Source organism: Alternaria infectoria (assembly GCF_024043175.1).
Source record: "Alternaria infectoria strain BMP 0036 chromosome Unknown scaffold_1, whole genome shotgun sequence".
NCBI classification, from domain to species: Eukaryota; Fungi; Ascomycota; class Dothideomycetes; order Pleosporales; family Pleosporaceae; genus Alternaria; species Alternaria infectoria.
The window spans coordinates 3,583,883-3,599,727 of NW_026250690.1; the positions used below are offsets into that span (position 1 = coordinate 3,583,883).

The 15,845-nt window shown below is 52.7% G+C and overlaps 4 protein-coding genes across 4 annotated transcripts; 1 reads left to right on the top strand and 3 right to left on the bottom strand.

The window, feature by feature from the left end:
* Positions 1-1,696: 1,696 nt before the first annotated feature.
* On the bottom strand, positions 1,697-2,048 carry J4E92_001198 (uncharacterized protein; the record flags this gene model as incomplete). Its single annotated transcript, XM_051492611.1, has 2 exons — positions 1,697-1,896; positions 1,946-2,048. 2 exons carry the CDS (start codon positions 2,046-2,048, stop codon positions 1,697-1,699), a joined length of 303 nt encoding a protein of 100 aa, XP_051358123.1.
* A 2,637-nt stretch (positions 2,049-4,685) lies between these two features.
* Positions 4,686-6,008, bottom strand: J4E92_001199 (uncharacterized protein; the record flags this gene model as incomplete). The annotated part of the gene is made up of 1 exon (XM_051492612.1): positions 4,686-6,008. The coding sequence occupies one exon, from the start codon at positions 6,006-6,008 to the stop codon at positions 4,686-4,688; it is 1,323 nt and encodes a 440-aa protein (XP_051358124.1).
* A 723-nt stretch (positions 6,009-6,731) lies between these two features.
* J4E92_001200 (uncharacterized protein) lies at positions 6,732-11,196 on the bottom strand (the record flags this gene model as incomplete). Its single annotated transcript, XM_051492613.1, has 2 exons — positions 6,732-10,343; positions 10,402-11,196. The coding sequence occupies 2 exons, from the start codon at positions 11,194-11,196 to the stop codon at positions 6,732-6,734; spliced, it is 4,407 nt and encodes a 1,468-aa protein (XP_051358125.1).
* A 2,684-nt stretch (positions 11,197-13,880) lies between these two features.
* J4E92_001201 (uncharacterized protein) lies at positions 13,881-14,741 on the top strand (the record flags this gene model as incomplete). The annotated part of the gene is made up of 1 exon (XM_051492614.1): positions 13,881-14,741. The coding sequence occupies one exon, from the start codon at positions 13,881-13,883 to the stop codon at positions 14,739-14,741; it is 861 nt and encodes a 286-aa protein (XP_051358126.1).
* Positions 14,742-15,845: the final 1,104 nt, after the last annotated feature.

Consider the following 15,845-nt stretch of genomic DNA (forward strand, 5'->3'; position numbering starts at 1 on the left):
GACTAACTCGAACGCTCATTGACCGAACGATAAGAATCTTGGCTGACGGGCCCAAGCAATCCGGCCTCCGCTCTCCGGTCCTCTGTCTCATCTGTGTGGCTTTGAGCCACTGTGCCGCGATGCCGAGATGTCTCGGCTGTTGGCGTTGAGATCTATCGGAGTACTCTTCGGTACCAAATGTTTGCCCGTTGAAGTTGAGGCAACCAAACCCCGCGTTTTGCGCGATGTGTGTGGAGCCATGTTATGCTTTTGGACAGCAGGAGGATTCGTCTGGGAAATGGACTCCGGGGTCGAGATGCGATAGTAAGCAGCGCTGTCGTATATGACAGGTTGATGTTTGCCACGTATGCCACTTCAGGCTTGGGCGGCAGTAGGTGTGGCGGCACCGCCAATGATACGTCTCGCAAGCCAATACGCCTTGATAGCGACGCGTAGAGACACTGCACTAGACCTGCAACGCATCGAGCAGTCGTCGCGCGGCCGAGTGAGCATTGTCGTGAGGGATTGGGCCGAGCAGTCTGGGGAGCGTACGTCCGGCTGGCGACACAGCGAGCGACCGGCGGTTTTCGGAACAAGATGATGGCGCGAGAGGGCTCTTTTGGATATAAAAGACATCGCAGGACACGCGATGTCGTTGAAATTGAGTCTTCCTATCGATAGACAAGCTCAGCGCGTGGAGACCTGGACCTGGCGTGGCGGGTTGTGGTGGGGGTGGCAGTTGCGGCCTCTGCGCTCCTGCTCCTACAGCTCTGCCTAATGTTACGCTGTAGAAGACGTTATAGTATATACTTATAAGCTTATTAATTACTAGTCTACTTAATCTTATTTTTTTTACTTACTTTAAACTAAAACTAAAATATATTTTACTTATTTTTATACTCTTTTTTAAAAATTATTTATAAGTATTTTAATAGCTTCTTTATTATTAGTAGTAGTATTATTAGTAAAAAATTTATTATAAAGTTATTTAAGAGCTTTTAGCTTTATAAGTATAAAGTACTTAATAATATTATTAGTATTATTAAAAATATAAATAGCTATAACTTTATATATAGTAATTACTTATAGCTTAGTAGTATACTTTTAGCTAATAGTAAACTTATACTTAGTAATATAGTTAGAAAACTTTTTTTTAAAAAAGTTAAAAATAATAAATAGTTTATATTTATTAAAGCTAAGTTTTAATAATATTAAGTAAGTATAAAGCTTTAATTATACTACTATTTTAAAGTTTTATATATAAGTAAGTAAAGAAGAAATAATATAGTATTTATAAAGTTTTATTTTATTTTTTTAAGTACTAGTAGTATATAACTATAGTATACTTTAGTTATTAAGTTAAGATTTTTTTAAATTCTTATAGTTAAGAAATACTAAAGCTAAGGCTTACTTAGACACGTGATCCTACAGCTCCTACAATTCTGGTGTCCGACTGTGCCGAGGAACTGTTCCTACAACACAGCGTGTTCGCATCAACTGGTACGCTTCCGACTGGTTGAAGGCTTCCATACGCATACACTTATCATCACGAAGAAGAGACGGTCACAACGAGTTGGTAGTATTGGTGGTAGAACAGAGAACGCTTTTGATTGTGCACTACGAAATATCTCAATATGCGCCAAATACCCCAACCCAATGCCCATTATCCTATATATGCATCATAAAGTCATAAAACACCCTTCCGCGATTCACCAGCTCAAATCGCGCGTAACGACTCAGCTTCCGACATGCTCGAACTTGAGGTGCGTCTCGGCGCGAGCTGGCAATCCGCCTCGGCGAGCGCAGCCTGCATCGAGAAGCCAAAGGTGGCTGCGAGGTACTGCGCATAACGAATGCGGTAGGCCTGCGCAGGATCTTCCTTTGGCTTGAGAAGCTCCTTCTTCTGTGATGAGACACCTGCTGGAGAGATTAGATGGGAGGCTTTAGTATGGTTGATCAAATATACCCGATGCGGGATGGAGAACTATTGAAGGCGTCATGGTAGGCGACAAGGTAGGTGATGATGAAGGTGACGAAGCAGCGGACGAGTTGAATGGAAGAGCAGGCATGATGTCTGGATTCTAATAGATGATAGATGATAGGTGGATAGTGTGGGTCGTGATGTAGGCGGAGCTGATTGGCTGCGGTAGGTAGTTCGAGGTTTGTATGAGGGTAGTTCTCTGGTGTCGATCCCGTCTTGTTTGCGAAAGAGTTTAGATTGGAAACTCGAGATTGGTTGTAGAGTTGCTGTGGATGCGTTTGCTGCTTCGAGAGAAAGATGGGCAGCAGATGATGTCTTTATACGTGGCTGAGGGCTAGGATCGAGGCACCATTCAATCACGATCGCAAGGGCTTCGGAAGCTTCACCGCACAATCAGAAACAGAACGAATCGCGCCGTCACGATAAGTTCCACACAAGAGACACCGATGCATGCATCTCGATCAGCCCGAACCAATGCAACGTAATTGGGGGCAGATTGTTTCCTAGTACAGAAGCGTGATACATGCCGGTTAGCCATCCATGAATGCGCCATTTGTTTTCTGTTACCCCTGGACCATCGCGCTCCCGTAGCGCTTCCCCAGGTTTTTTCATTCGAGCGGTGTAATGTTTTGTTGAGCGCCAGGCTACTTTGAGCTCTATGCATGCAATACCTGTTATAGCACACATCACGATGCTCATAGCAAGTATCTAAACTGCGTTGTTCGACGGCACACAGGATGGATGTTGCGTGACGCAGATAGTTTGATTCAACTGCATTTGAGTGGCACCACCTGACTAACTTAGCCAACAACGCTGCATTAACCCAGCTGCGGAGCACGTCGCCACACACCGGAAAGGCCAGTAATACAGTTTTTAGAGAGGAGCAAATGACACAAAGCCAATATTCGCTTCTATTTTGCGCTCCAAGATGACGACGGCCCAGGTAGCCCTTGCTCATAGTGGGACGCCCGTGCGTTGGGTTAGACATCAGCAGCTACGCCACGACTGAGCCATTTACCGGCCACATCTAGTCTTTTTCTCTTTGTCGCGCAGGACCCAGCCAGCTCACTTTGCACCTGCATATCGTTGGTACGGTGTCAGACCTTTCCAGGGAACCACGTTGCTGGCGCACGTCTCCTGGGACGTCGTGGTGCTCTTTGACGACCCATGCCGCGTCGTCTGGCGCCATGCAAGGAAACGGGGAGACCTTTTTCTAGACTACCAGGATCTGCAACTAAACGTCCGCTTCTGAGGGCTGAACCGCAAGAAGCCGCAGCCAAGACTCTCCACCGTGGATGCGGAAACTCATTCGAATTCTCTGCCATGCATTTTGCTGCATGCGCAGTCTGACCCACGTCACACCGGCCCACAGCATAAGACGTCGAAAGCAACTCTTGCGATGGCCCTCTGTCATCCACGATGCTGCAAACATATGCATAGTTTGGCATGATGGCATTTCAGCAGACCAAGGAGGTCTAGAAGCCTCATTTTACGTACGAGAAAACCGGTGTAGGCCGCCGAAACGTCACGATGTCAAAACGCCGCATTGTTCCAAACGTGTTCTATGCAGGCGCCGCATCACCAGGCCTCGACGATCGATGAGGGGCAGCGCCATAAGCGGGACCGTACTGCGGGGCCGATGCTTTCAATCGGATGGCTCGGCTGAAAGCCGTCATTTGTCTCCAGTCGTCAGGCACACAGCTGTGACCGCGGCAACTTCACCTTCCTGTTTATTTTGACCCAAGACTTGGCAGAACGTCCTTCGTGGACGGGATTTCAGACTTTCCTGCACCATGTCAGCATCCGGAAAGTGCTTTCCGAGGTTGCATGCACCTCGCTATCAAGCACACAGCCACCCTCCCATGCACGATATTGCCTCAACCCAACGCTAGGCTCATACTGTCAGCACGCGCTTTTGGACATGTCCATGTCGCTGCAGGTGCGCCATTTCCTCAAACAACACCAACACCATTATTCCCGCTGTGGATCTGTCGATCCGGTCCAGTCAACTCTAAAGCAACGTCAATCACCGGGCAGCGCACTGCATGATCAATCACGAAATGCGACACCAGAAAAACGTCAAGTACAGCCATGTTTTTCTGCTCACCGCTACCATGTAAGTTTATCTCGCGGTCGATCAATAGGGCGCGCCCTGCAGGGTGCATGAGCCGATGCCACCAGGGTCGGACGCAGTTGTACCTGATACACCCACCCACAACCAACAAAATCGATATGGAATATCGTCTAGTGTGGTTTCACGAATTGCGCGAATATTGCGACAGATACCGTGATGGATATGTCGCAAAGCTTATTTCGGCCGCCCTGCGTACCACGATTTGGATGAACGAATTGAATTTGGAGTTTACTTGGGTCACCTACTGCAATCTTGAGGCGTTGACCGGAATTTTGACTCTAGATATCGGGCCTACACCCATTGCATATCAAGCTCGCGTATAGTGTGGAACTCATCCGCAATACCAGCCCTTAAACACGTTCCGATGTGTTCGGTCCGCGCTTACAAGTAAAAACAAAGAAAAGAAAAGCAAACCAAGACGCTCAACGCCATAGTATCTACCGTTAACCATCAGAGCCTTCTGAGCTTCGCGCTCGAGCTGGAAGTTTTTTTGCGAGTAGTTTTAGGCGTCTCTATTGGGGGCTTGGGAAGCCAGAAACCATAGTTTGCCTGAACTGTCCGTCTGAAGTAGTTCACAATGGAGACGACGCTCTACCAAAGCTGCCGTTCGTCCATATATCCAAGCTGTTGACCACGGCCACCAAAGTTGCTCTCGGGTTCACGTGGCTCAGGTGGCCACCTGTCCTGGTTCATCATCGGGGGACCACCTTGCATGCCACCGTCGTCGTCTTGCTCGTTACCCCGTCCTCTACCAACATCGCCCATGCCGTGGACTCTGGCTCCACCGCGCATCGCGTTGCGAAGACCTGGAGGAGCGGCGTGGGGACTAGGTCCAGGAGCAGCACGAGGAGCTGGAGGTGGACGAGGGGCTGCCATGTAGCTTGGGGGGCCTGGAGGCGCTGGTGAAGCAGCTGCGCTGGCATAACTGGGTGGTGCTGGACGAGGTGTCGGACGAGGTGTTGGCTGAGGTGTTGGACGGGGCGCCTGTGGAGGCATCTGAGGAGCACCACGACCAAAACTAGGAGGTGGTCCACCACCGTACCCAGGAGGAGGTCCACCCCCATACCCAGTCGGACCACCCCGTCCCAACTGCTGAAACTGCTCAGAATCCTGCCAAATCCCATCCTCGGCCAGAAACTCCGCCCTACAAATCGGACACTTCTTCGCATCATCCGGCCGATTCACCAACATCTCTTTCAGACACTCCCTCCCAATAAGATGATTGCACCCGGGTATATTCTTGATCTGAACACATAAATGCGACGCGCTGGGCGGCTCCAGACAAATCGGACACTCGGCGTTGGGAGGCGCGATGGGTCCGCCTAAGGGCTGTGTTTGCTCTGCCAGGAAGTCGGCGATGAGTTCGGAGGTTTCGCTTGTGAGACCGTTGGAATGAGGCATCGGTGCTGGTTCGACTTCCATTCTGAAGGAAGGGTCGCGGGGACCGGTGTTGGGTCCGCTGCGCCCATTGGGTGCGCCGTTGGCTCCATTACTGCGGAAGGGGTTGGAGCCGCTCCAGAAAGAAGAGGAGAAGGCGCCTGGTCCGGTGTTTCGGCCGCCTAGGAGACTTCCTGGGGGTGGACGTCCTTGTGGTGGTGGACCTTGACCCATGCCCATTCCTCCCCTAACGGAGTTGCTGAAAGGGCCGCCTGGTCCGTAACCTTCTTCATGTCTGTTGCCGTCGGAGTCTTGGTATGTGGAGTAGGAGTGTGTCTGGCCGCCTGTCATGGGACCGCCCATTCCGCCGCCGTACATGGGACCTGGGTCGCGCACGCCACCCATCATCTGGGGTGAGCGGTCGTAATTATCATATGGGTTCGGTTGGCTTGGTCGGCCTCCACCGCCACCTGTACGACCACCGCCAGGGCGGAAAGGGTTTGAGCCCCCAAAAATGCCACCTTGGAAAGCTGGCATGGTAGGTGTAGTTTGGCGTTGTTTGGAAGTAGTAGTGAGATGGAGTCTGGCTTCTCGGGTTGTGGGTGAGGATCCGGTGACTGTGCTAGATGGTGAGTTGTAGCTAGAGGGACTGGTAGGTTATTGTAGTCGGATAGCTGTTGAAACGTGATAGTACAGTGTATGTGGTGAAGATACGCTCGCCGGTGACTGGAGCGGCGAAGTCTGTGAAAGTAAATGTTGCAGACAACTTCAAAGTATCTTATTCAGAACTCGTCGGTCAGAGTCGTGGTTGAGGTCACTCTATCGTCTAGCATATTGCGAATGAAGAAGCGGAAGAGGCCTGAAAGGACATATACGTCGTAGCTCAACGCTGTAGTCAGCCAGACGAAGACGGTGAAGAGGGCAGTATCTTCTACGCGTGACCTTCTCTCGGTCCAGACCTGGTGACTGAAAGTTAGTCGGAACGGTGATGAGCTCCGGTGTCATCGGCGCGAGATCATGAACACAAGAGCATGCGCATAGTGAATTGTATGCAATGTAGATATTTTCATGGCAAGGCATGTCGGGAGAGAAAGTACAGTATCCTGGTAGTCTTAGCCGTCATACGCCGTCACCAAGATGGCCTCACTGCCCATGTCGCCCACACCACCGACGAGATGACATGCCCACCAAGTCTGAACGCATTCAGCAAGAGCGGGTCAAAGTCCAGAGCCCATCAACCTCAAGAATTCTCAAGCTTCCTTAGCTGTTCCTCAAGTTGGCAAGGCGCCCGCCAGTGAAAGTGGGACTAGCTGCTCTACTCCTGGTCTTGGGCTGCGGTGTTGCACTCGTTCCTCTGGTGCCTACACCAGGCCTACCTCCCATACTCTTGAGACGAGCTATCTCATCGTCTTTCGTCATTAATGTACGCTTCGTAATGCTCAGCTCCATTTCCAACCTCTTGATACGTTGCTGTTGGTCATCATAGACTCTTTCAATATGCATGCTCTTCCGCTTAGTGGCGTCACCTGAAGCCGCCTTGGAAAGTGTGATGTGCTGGGCCTCGAGTTCTTCAACGCGGGCGGTGGCGGTAGAGGCCGTGGACCGGGCATCCTGCAAGCTTTCTCTCATGTAATCCAACGTCTGCTCTGCTGCCGCAGCCTTCTTCACTGCCTGCTCCGTCTTTTCGTTCGCTTCGTCGAGCTGGTTGCGAAGCTTGGCGATCTCTTGAAGTCGTGCATCGTCTCCAAGGAGGGCCGTCTCCCGCTGTTCCTTGAGCTTCTCCTTCACCTCACGCATTTCTGTTGTACGCGTCGTGAGGCGTTCGGTGAGAGTAGCGTTGTTCCTGGTCAACGTCTCGACTTTGTCCTCGGCGTCTTGTAGTCTTCTCTTTACACGGCGATGCTCGCTTGCCAGATCCTCATGCACTGTTTGTTGCCTATCCCACATATCCTTGTGCTCACCAAAGTCTCTTTGACCTGCTCTACGAGCTTCTCGCTCTTCCCGAAGCCCTTCTTTCGCATGGGCTAGCTGTGTTCGCAGATCAGAATCGTAAGCTGCAGTGCCAGGCATGGAATCGCTAATGTGGGTGACCTCGTGCTCCTCATCCACCACAGAAGCAGGCAGTGTCTGCGGTTGGGGAGTGAACCGCATACGCTTTGCAGGGTCGAGCTCTTCATCATCCAGAGGGCGTTTGCTACGTTCAGGTATAGGGGCGTCCGTTGAGGTCTGTTGCGTCTGTTGCGTCTGATACTCTATAACGTCCTTGACACTACCAATGGAAGACAGCGGCCAATCAGCACCTTCCATCCTGTTCTTGATCCAGTAGGAGACTAACTCAGCGCACTCGACGTCTCGTGGTGTGCGTTCATCGATGGCTTTTCCAACATCAGGATGAACATGCGCCAGGCTTGCTAGGATAGTATGCATGTGATCGATGGGATCCAGGCTGGACGTTATGTACCGTTCAATATGGCCGACAGTCCTCGGAATGACTAGATGAAGCACAGGTACCACATCGCAATTAGGTGATTTGGCCCAATTCTTTTTGCGAATTTGTGCTGCGTCTTGCACACCGTCGAGACAGATGATCAGGTCGGGAACATGTATGATGGGCGATGCATCGCTTGGGATGATGGTGACCAACAAGTTACCTACCACCTCTTTCAGGTTTGCCTTCCGATCTTTACCAGGCATAGTGTAGTTGATGTACGTTGTCTTACAGAACGTCTCAAGGATGCGGAAGAGTGTCTCGTTGTCGCTCTCTGTGACCAATACAACGTGTTTCTGCGGCTCGCAATGCCGCAAATCATTGAACAGCGCTGACAGAAATCTAAATTTGGTGGAGTTTTCCAAGCCAAATCTAGCTGCGTGCTCTGCTTGCGTTGCCGAAGCCTCACCATCTAAAGCGTTCGATTCAGCCTCAGCGAATACCAAGTCCATGTGCGTCTCGATAGCGCGTAGCTGGGATAGGACGTTTTTGACCTCCTCGACTGAGTTGAGACTGTGACGATCTTTCAGGAACGGCTCTAACAGATCCCTCTTCGCGGTGATGTACTGGGCGTATGTATCTCTTTGTCGACCCGAGATATACAAAGGCACGATGAACTCCTGGTCTACTAGCTGCAGATCATCATTGAAGAGGCTCTCACTATCTTCATCGTCTGCGTCGCTGACCTCCATCTCGTCAGATGTGGGAGATCTTGGTACCGGTACGATAGGCTCTGATGGCTTTATTGCTTCAGCGATAGTAGGCTCTGGATGATTCCTTGGTGGCGAAGCCATGACCTTATCTAGTGCGGGAGCTTCTGGCTGCACGTTGCTGGGAGCATAGGCGATATTCCGGAGCGACGTCGGCGCTTGCGCAAGAGGGGAGCGGTCTGGCACAGCGGAAGGCGATCGAGTGCCTTCTGCCGGCTCTTGCGTCTCACGTAGCCTGCTCACTGGCGTAGGCGTAGCTGCGGGCGCATTTTCCACTACTGAGGGCGTCATCGAAGACCTGGGACGCCTTCTGGGAGTACGGCGAGACTCTGCTATGCGCTTATCGATGGCTTCTTGCATCTGCCGCCTAATGATGTCTCCGGTACCCTCGCCCGCCATGATTGAGAGCGATGAGGTAGGAACAGGCGTACAAGGCCGTGATGGAAGTCGAGATGCTTGCGTTTGCAGCGAGTAGCTGGGTGGGTACGGAACCGGCGAGGTCTCGTGATTCAGCGATCTGGAAGGGCGTTCTGGCGATTCCTGCGATGAGTCGTGACGAGACTCAGAGCTAGCCCGATGCGCCACCTCTTCTTCGATAGTATCTCGTATGCTCTCAGCTGTATCTTCTTGCGTGCTCAGATCTGCCTCAAGAGGTACTACTTGCGCGTTCTGTACGCGCTCCGGACTGGATGACGCGTGCAGCAGTTGATCACGCAGAGACAGCTCTTCTTGAAGCTGGCCTGACGGTGAGACGCTGTGAGCAGCCTCAGGTTCGAGAAGTTCCACTAGCGTGTCGTTGTGATCTTGGTGATGGGGTGCAGTGGATGCTTGGACTGATGGGTGAGGTGGGTCGAGCGCTGGCGCCGGATTGGATTCGCTTGGCACACTTACCCCAGCAAGTACTCGTCCTGGGAGGGCCGGTGTCGCGCAAGCTTGTGGGAGCTGTTCTGAGGACTTGATACAAGATACGGATTGCGAAGGCTGAGAATGCCGAAACGGGTATTGCGACTGGAAAGGGAACTGTTCGTTGTCTTCCAATACCGAATGCTCAATTAGACTTGGTTGACTGTCGCAAACGCTGATCTGCTGGAAAGCTTGATGTTGCGACAGCTCGTTACCAACGTCGGAGACTTGTGTATCGCTAGCTACGTTGGGCCTTTCGGTGAGATGAGATTGGCTGTTCTCGACTAGTGTAGATGGTTTATTGAGTGAGGTCGGGACTTCGTTTGTGTCGACAATCTCTGTCGAAGCATTCCTTGTAATGTCCGTAGCCGCTGCTTCCAAACGAGGGTGTTCGCCTAGTGTACCGGTCTCCTTGCTTGGGGTAGTCTCGCGTGCGCTTTGTGCTGAGTGAGTCTGCGAAGCGGCGTGATCAGCCTGGGGCGCCCCAAGCTCGTTGGCTCCTACTCTCTGATGCTCGTCCTCTGCAACACCCTGATCGTTTTCGCTATATTGAATCTGCAGACTATCGTCCGGTTCTGGGCTCGACTCGTGTTCCACCTGTGAGGAAATATGTATGAATTCGAGTGTGTTCGGAGCACCTTGCGACTCTGCCTCAGGTCGCTGTCGCTGGCTTTGCGAGTCTGCTACAGTGGTATCGGGTATCGTCTCGGGTATCGATCGTGCAGGCGAGAGCGCGTGTTGTGCTGCTTCTTCAATGAGTTCAAGTAGGCCCTGCAAACACTGGTTAGCAAATGCACTGATGTCTGGGTATGAGAAAGACTGGTCATACCGAATCTTCAGCAAGATCTTCCTCCACATGCGATTCGTTCGTCTCGGTGCTCTGCTGGCTGACGTCCTCGGTGCGTTGGGTCGTGGGAACGAAGCTTCCTTCACCGCTGGAACTCTGCGAGTCGGGGACTATGTCTGACAGATGGGGTCGTGGGCGTGCTGCGAACAGCTGCGAGCTGTCGAGATTGGTGTCCTGGGTAGGCTCTGGGGTCGGAGCTGGCTGGGACGATGGTGTCTGCGAGAAGCGCACGTAGTCGTTCCTCTGGAGACTGGAACCCCGTCGAGCGATCTGGATGCGAGGCGAAGCACGAGCTGCCGACACTGCGGCACTGGGCAGTCCCTCCGAGTCGGCTCGATTGTCGAGAGGTGTCGAAGGCGTAGAGGATGCGGTGCTGGGCTCCGGGCTGCTGTCAATCACACGCGGATTACGGATGCGCCTCGATGCTTGTGCCTCCTGTGATTGCTCAGGGTGTCCGTTGTCGCTTCCTGGATATTGCTGATGGACTTCTGCCAAGATGCGCGCCTTCTCCTGCGCCCAGTGGGCGACGAGTAAGTCGTTGGCGTTCTCTTCCGGCTCCCAAGTCGGTTCCCACGTCTTTCCAGTCTTGGGGTCAATCCCTTGCCATTGGATGTAGTATTTGCGTACACCACGGACTACTCGTTCGTCGAGAATGCTCTCTGCCGCCCACAAAGTGTCGCTCTGGCTGCCGGGTTCGCTTTGGCTCAAATCGACGTATCGTGAACGTTTGTTTGTGTTGGTTCTCAATGAGTTGCGCTTTCTCTTGGGTCGCGCCATTACGCGCAACTTCCGTTGGAGAATGTGTCGAAATATATCGTCTCCATTGTGGGTAGAAAGAGGTGAGAGTAATGGTGCGCCGGGCCGTGGGCGGGTGAGTGGTGACTGACGCGTGGTGAACGGTGATGGGTGCGGGACTATCCGCAACCAAATGACGAGCCCGCGGTGGACGCGTCTCGACGCGTCCCCGACTGCAGTGCCGCGGCATCACTGACCCTAAGCCGCCATATCGATTACGGGGTCCCAGATAGTTATGCTACTAATATAAGCTTAAACAAGAGATATCTCTTGCATTATATGATCTTCGTGTGGGCTATTCGGAGCATGCTACGAGTTACGCCAATGTCAGAGTCACTCGCGTCAAGACGTGAAATCGTACGGCCAATTATACAAGTGGATTAGGCAAGCTATAAGATAATCAAGTCACCCAGAGAAGGGCTCTAAAGTCTTTCGTAAGAATGTACATGCTTCTTCCAAGGAATACCGGCATGTGTTGGATATCCTACAGTTTTGCGCATCGATTCTGAACGCATGTCTGCATGCACCATTTGGTCGCAAGCGTTCACACCTCATCTCAGTATCGCCCGCCTCGTCCGTTACCCCTCCAGCCTCCCCTGTTACCGTTGTTGCCACCGCGCTGCCCACCTCCATAGCCGCGTCCACCTTGGTATCCGCCACGGCTCTGACCATACTGGCCATTGTTGCCGGGACCGAAGTTGTTACCATACTGATTGCCGCCCTGATTTCCAAATTGGTTTCCGCCCCGGTTTCCACCCTGGCCTCCGTGATGGTTGCCAAATTGGTTGCCTTGTTGCGGACCGTTCGGTGGCATGTTCATGTTGGGAGGTGGAGGCTGCCACATGCCATTGAAGTTGGGGGGCGGAGGAGGGGGAACGAAGCCACCACGTCCTTGGAACTGCGGTGGGGGTGGAGGAGGAACACCGAATGGCGGCATTGGCATCGGGAACTGGCCTTGGAACTGGCCTGACATGTGCGGTGGTGGAAACGGTGGCGCGTTGAAAGGCGGCTGATGCAGCATGGGCGGGACCTGGTGCTGATGGTTGTTGGGACTGGACTGGGTGTTCCTGTTCGCACCACTCCACTGTGATCCAGGCTGAGATCCTTCTCTGTCGTATGCCCTTGATGACGGTCGCGCCTCGACGAAACCTCTGCCCTCAGACTCTCGGCGCGAAGGTCCATGTGGTGATACCCTGCGGCGACCCATGAATCCGTCGGGCGACAATCGACGGCGTGCGTCGTCATACTGATAACCCCCAGGGCTACGGCGACTGCGACTGCGACTGCGGCTACGATTGTATCCCCTTCTTCGTTCCCTATAGGGTGGGCCCGACTCTGTCGACGAGGAGGTAGAGGGTCGACTATCGTGGCCAACGCGACGCGCGACAGACAAGACCGGTGGGTCCTCCATGTCCTCCATGCGTTCGATGTCCTCTCGCGCGATCTTGATCGTCTCCGGGACGGTGAACTTCTGTATGTCTTGACAGAACTTTGGCGACCAGCCGTAGCCGTTTGCCACTGTAGCTGTCTCGCCAGTCTCCTTGTCCTGCTTAACCAGCTGGCCCATAGGATCCAACGAAAGCCTATATTTGGTTGTTTCCCCGGTCGGATTATCGCCCGTTGGCAGGTACTTTAGGTCGATGTTTTCGAAGAAGTTATCGAGGAGGCTGCGAACGTGCGAACTGACAGGCTTCTTGTCAAACTTCCGTATCTTGATTTGTGATTCGTGGATCGGGCGGTTCGGGTGTTTGATTATGGGCTCGAGCATGTACGATGCGGGGAGATCGTGCCATCTGGCATTTCGGTCGCCGTGGTATTCGGGAAGGACGTAGTTGCGCTTGCGACCCTGTGCTACGGACAAGGCCTCGTCTGCCTTGTGTCGACAAGCTTTCAGACCCTCTGAGCTCAAGAGCTTGTTAACAGCCCAGTAGTTGACAATGGCTTTCAGCTTCACCTCTAGCTGCGATCCCTTCTCGGTGATACACGCCGCTGCGAGTTCGATCAAGTCAGGGACAAAATCTTGACACGCGTTGCCAAGAATACTCTGATTTGTCGTGTCGCGACGATGGAACTTGTCAGCATGGAGGGCATCGTTGACGATCAACAAGAGATCCATCCGGTTGCGCGCTGCTTTCTTCGCTAGCGCTGGAGTGCTCTGATCTACTACGACAGACTTTGAGACAGCGATGAGATACGCGCCGAGGGTGGTGATCCGAGCCTTGGAGGGAGCTACGTGCTTCACAATCCATTCTGTGCATTTCTACGAGCGGCGAATTAGTCTGCTCCCGGTGACATGTGATCGCGGTCTTATAGTTAGATACCTGGATATTGATGGGCGAGTTCTGCTGAAGAACGGCATCAACGTGGTTGAAGAGCTGAGAGCTAATTTCGACTGCAATGGGCGCTGAACGATCTTCGGCATCGGAATCCTTCATTGCCTGCTTGAACTTCACCTGCGCAATCGTTAGACCTGACTTGCGCTTAGCATCATCATTTGGCGCCATGTTTGGCGACGTGAGGTTGCGGCAATGAGTTCGTGGTGGGGAAGGAGGTCGGCATGGGTGTCGCGAGGGTGTTGATGTTTCCAAGCTTGCGAACGCGAACGACGCTAAGCTAGCGCGCCTTCCGCATCGTTCACCCCGCCATCGGCCAAGGCAATCACAGAAATGTCCGCCAACGACGCCATCCAAGATGAGGTCACCTCGCTCAACGCCATCTTCGACGAAGGCACCCTGTCAGCCTTAGATGAAGACCAACGACTATACAGTCTACGTCTGCCGTCGCTGCCTTCGATAACGCTGCGTATAGAATTTCCGGCAGACTATCCGGATGCGCCGCCATCCGTGCTAGGCACTCAGAGTGTGGGACAGGATGTCCCCAAGGGTATGGGCAGCCAGGCTGTCGATGTAGTGAGAGAAGTGCTGGCAAGGATCTACCAGCCCGGCGAGGCATGTATCTACGATCTGCTTGAAGAGGCAAGAGAGGCTTTGGAGCAAGCGGAAGAGCAAGGAGATATTCAACTACACGATCAACACCAGGACGATCACTTAGAAGAAGACAAACCTTCTCTTATACAGTCCGACCCGGCCATCGACCTTGGACCGGAGCCACCTTGGATTGTAGCACCCGTCCTCACCGAGAAGAAATCAGTATTTTTAGCCCGCGCAGCACCTGTATCGTCACCAGCACAGGCTAGACAGTACGTCGCGCATCTCCTAGCGACAGACAAGAAGGCTGCTCGCGCAACTCATAACATGACTGTCTGGCGGATCAAAGGCCCCAACGATACAAGCTACCAAGACTGCGACGATGATGGTGAGACTGCTGCAGGATCGCGCATGCTGCATCTAATGCAGTTGATGGATGTTTGGAACGTCATGGTGGTTGTCACAAGATGGTATGGTGGTATACACTTAGGTCCTGACCGCTTTCGCATCATCAACACTACGGCTAGAGAGGCATTGGTCTTGGGTGGCTTCGCAAAAGAAGGCAAAGAGAGCGATGCGAAGAAGAAGGGGAAGAAGTAGAAGGAACATACTATGAACTCATTGTGAGACACTTATCTAGTCTTCACATCCTCATCCGTTCACCTTCGTCTTTCCGGTACACTGGTATGCTTCCACAGCTTTCACCGGGCCCAGCGCAATGTCAACACATAACGCTTCCAGAATCTACTCACGTGAGAATCACCTTTCATTCACTCGGCCGCACAGACCTCTGCCTATTTAAGTCGCGCCTGTTTCATGTTGCACACTCACCGCAGCACTCCGCGCTTCTCTCACTCACAACCAATCAATCACTGAACCTCACAGAACGAAAAATTCGACACATACTATTGAGAATGAGTTATTCCGGTCGTGGAAATCATAGATCGAGCTCCGGCAATCGTGCGGGTCAACATTTCAGCACACGAGGACATCGTCTCGGTGGTGGTGGTGGTGGCGGCGGCGGCGGCCATCCGCATCAAACTCGCAGTCAAGCTACAGCGTATGTTCCCCAACGCTCTCGTCAACCTTCTCACACTATGTTCATCGAGGAGGACGATGACGATGACGATGAATACGAAACTGACATCGGACACTCCAGTTCCCACGGGTACCATGATGCTATGCATGGTCTAGCCGACACCATGGCGGAACTGGACAGTATGCTCGGCTCTAGGCCACAAGGCCAAAGTATGCGAGGTGCTTTCGGTCCAGGATTTCCTTTCAACGACGCGGACGGTGTTCCGGGGTTCGACGCCCTTCATATCGGTATGGGTGCCGCATTCGATAGTGCATTTGAGGGAGCCTTTAGCCATCCCATCTTCTCTGGAAACGACATCGCTCATGAGCCTAGAGCTAATAGACCTGGAAGCAGTTTCGGCGCGAACTTTCCATTTGGACCTACCAGTAGCACTCATATCCATATTGGACGAGGCGAAGACCTGCCTTTCCATACTCACCCCACCCCACCACGTAGATCTGGGTACGTTCCAGTCCCTACACGAGGCGGTTTCCCAGTCGAATTCGAACCTCATCCCCTCCCAGCAGACTACCAACCCACTGAAAGCAGCGAGCAGCGTATCAATAACTTCGTCGCACGGAATACCGAGCCCCTCACCGCCGCCAACACGACTAGCACGACAAACA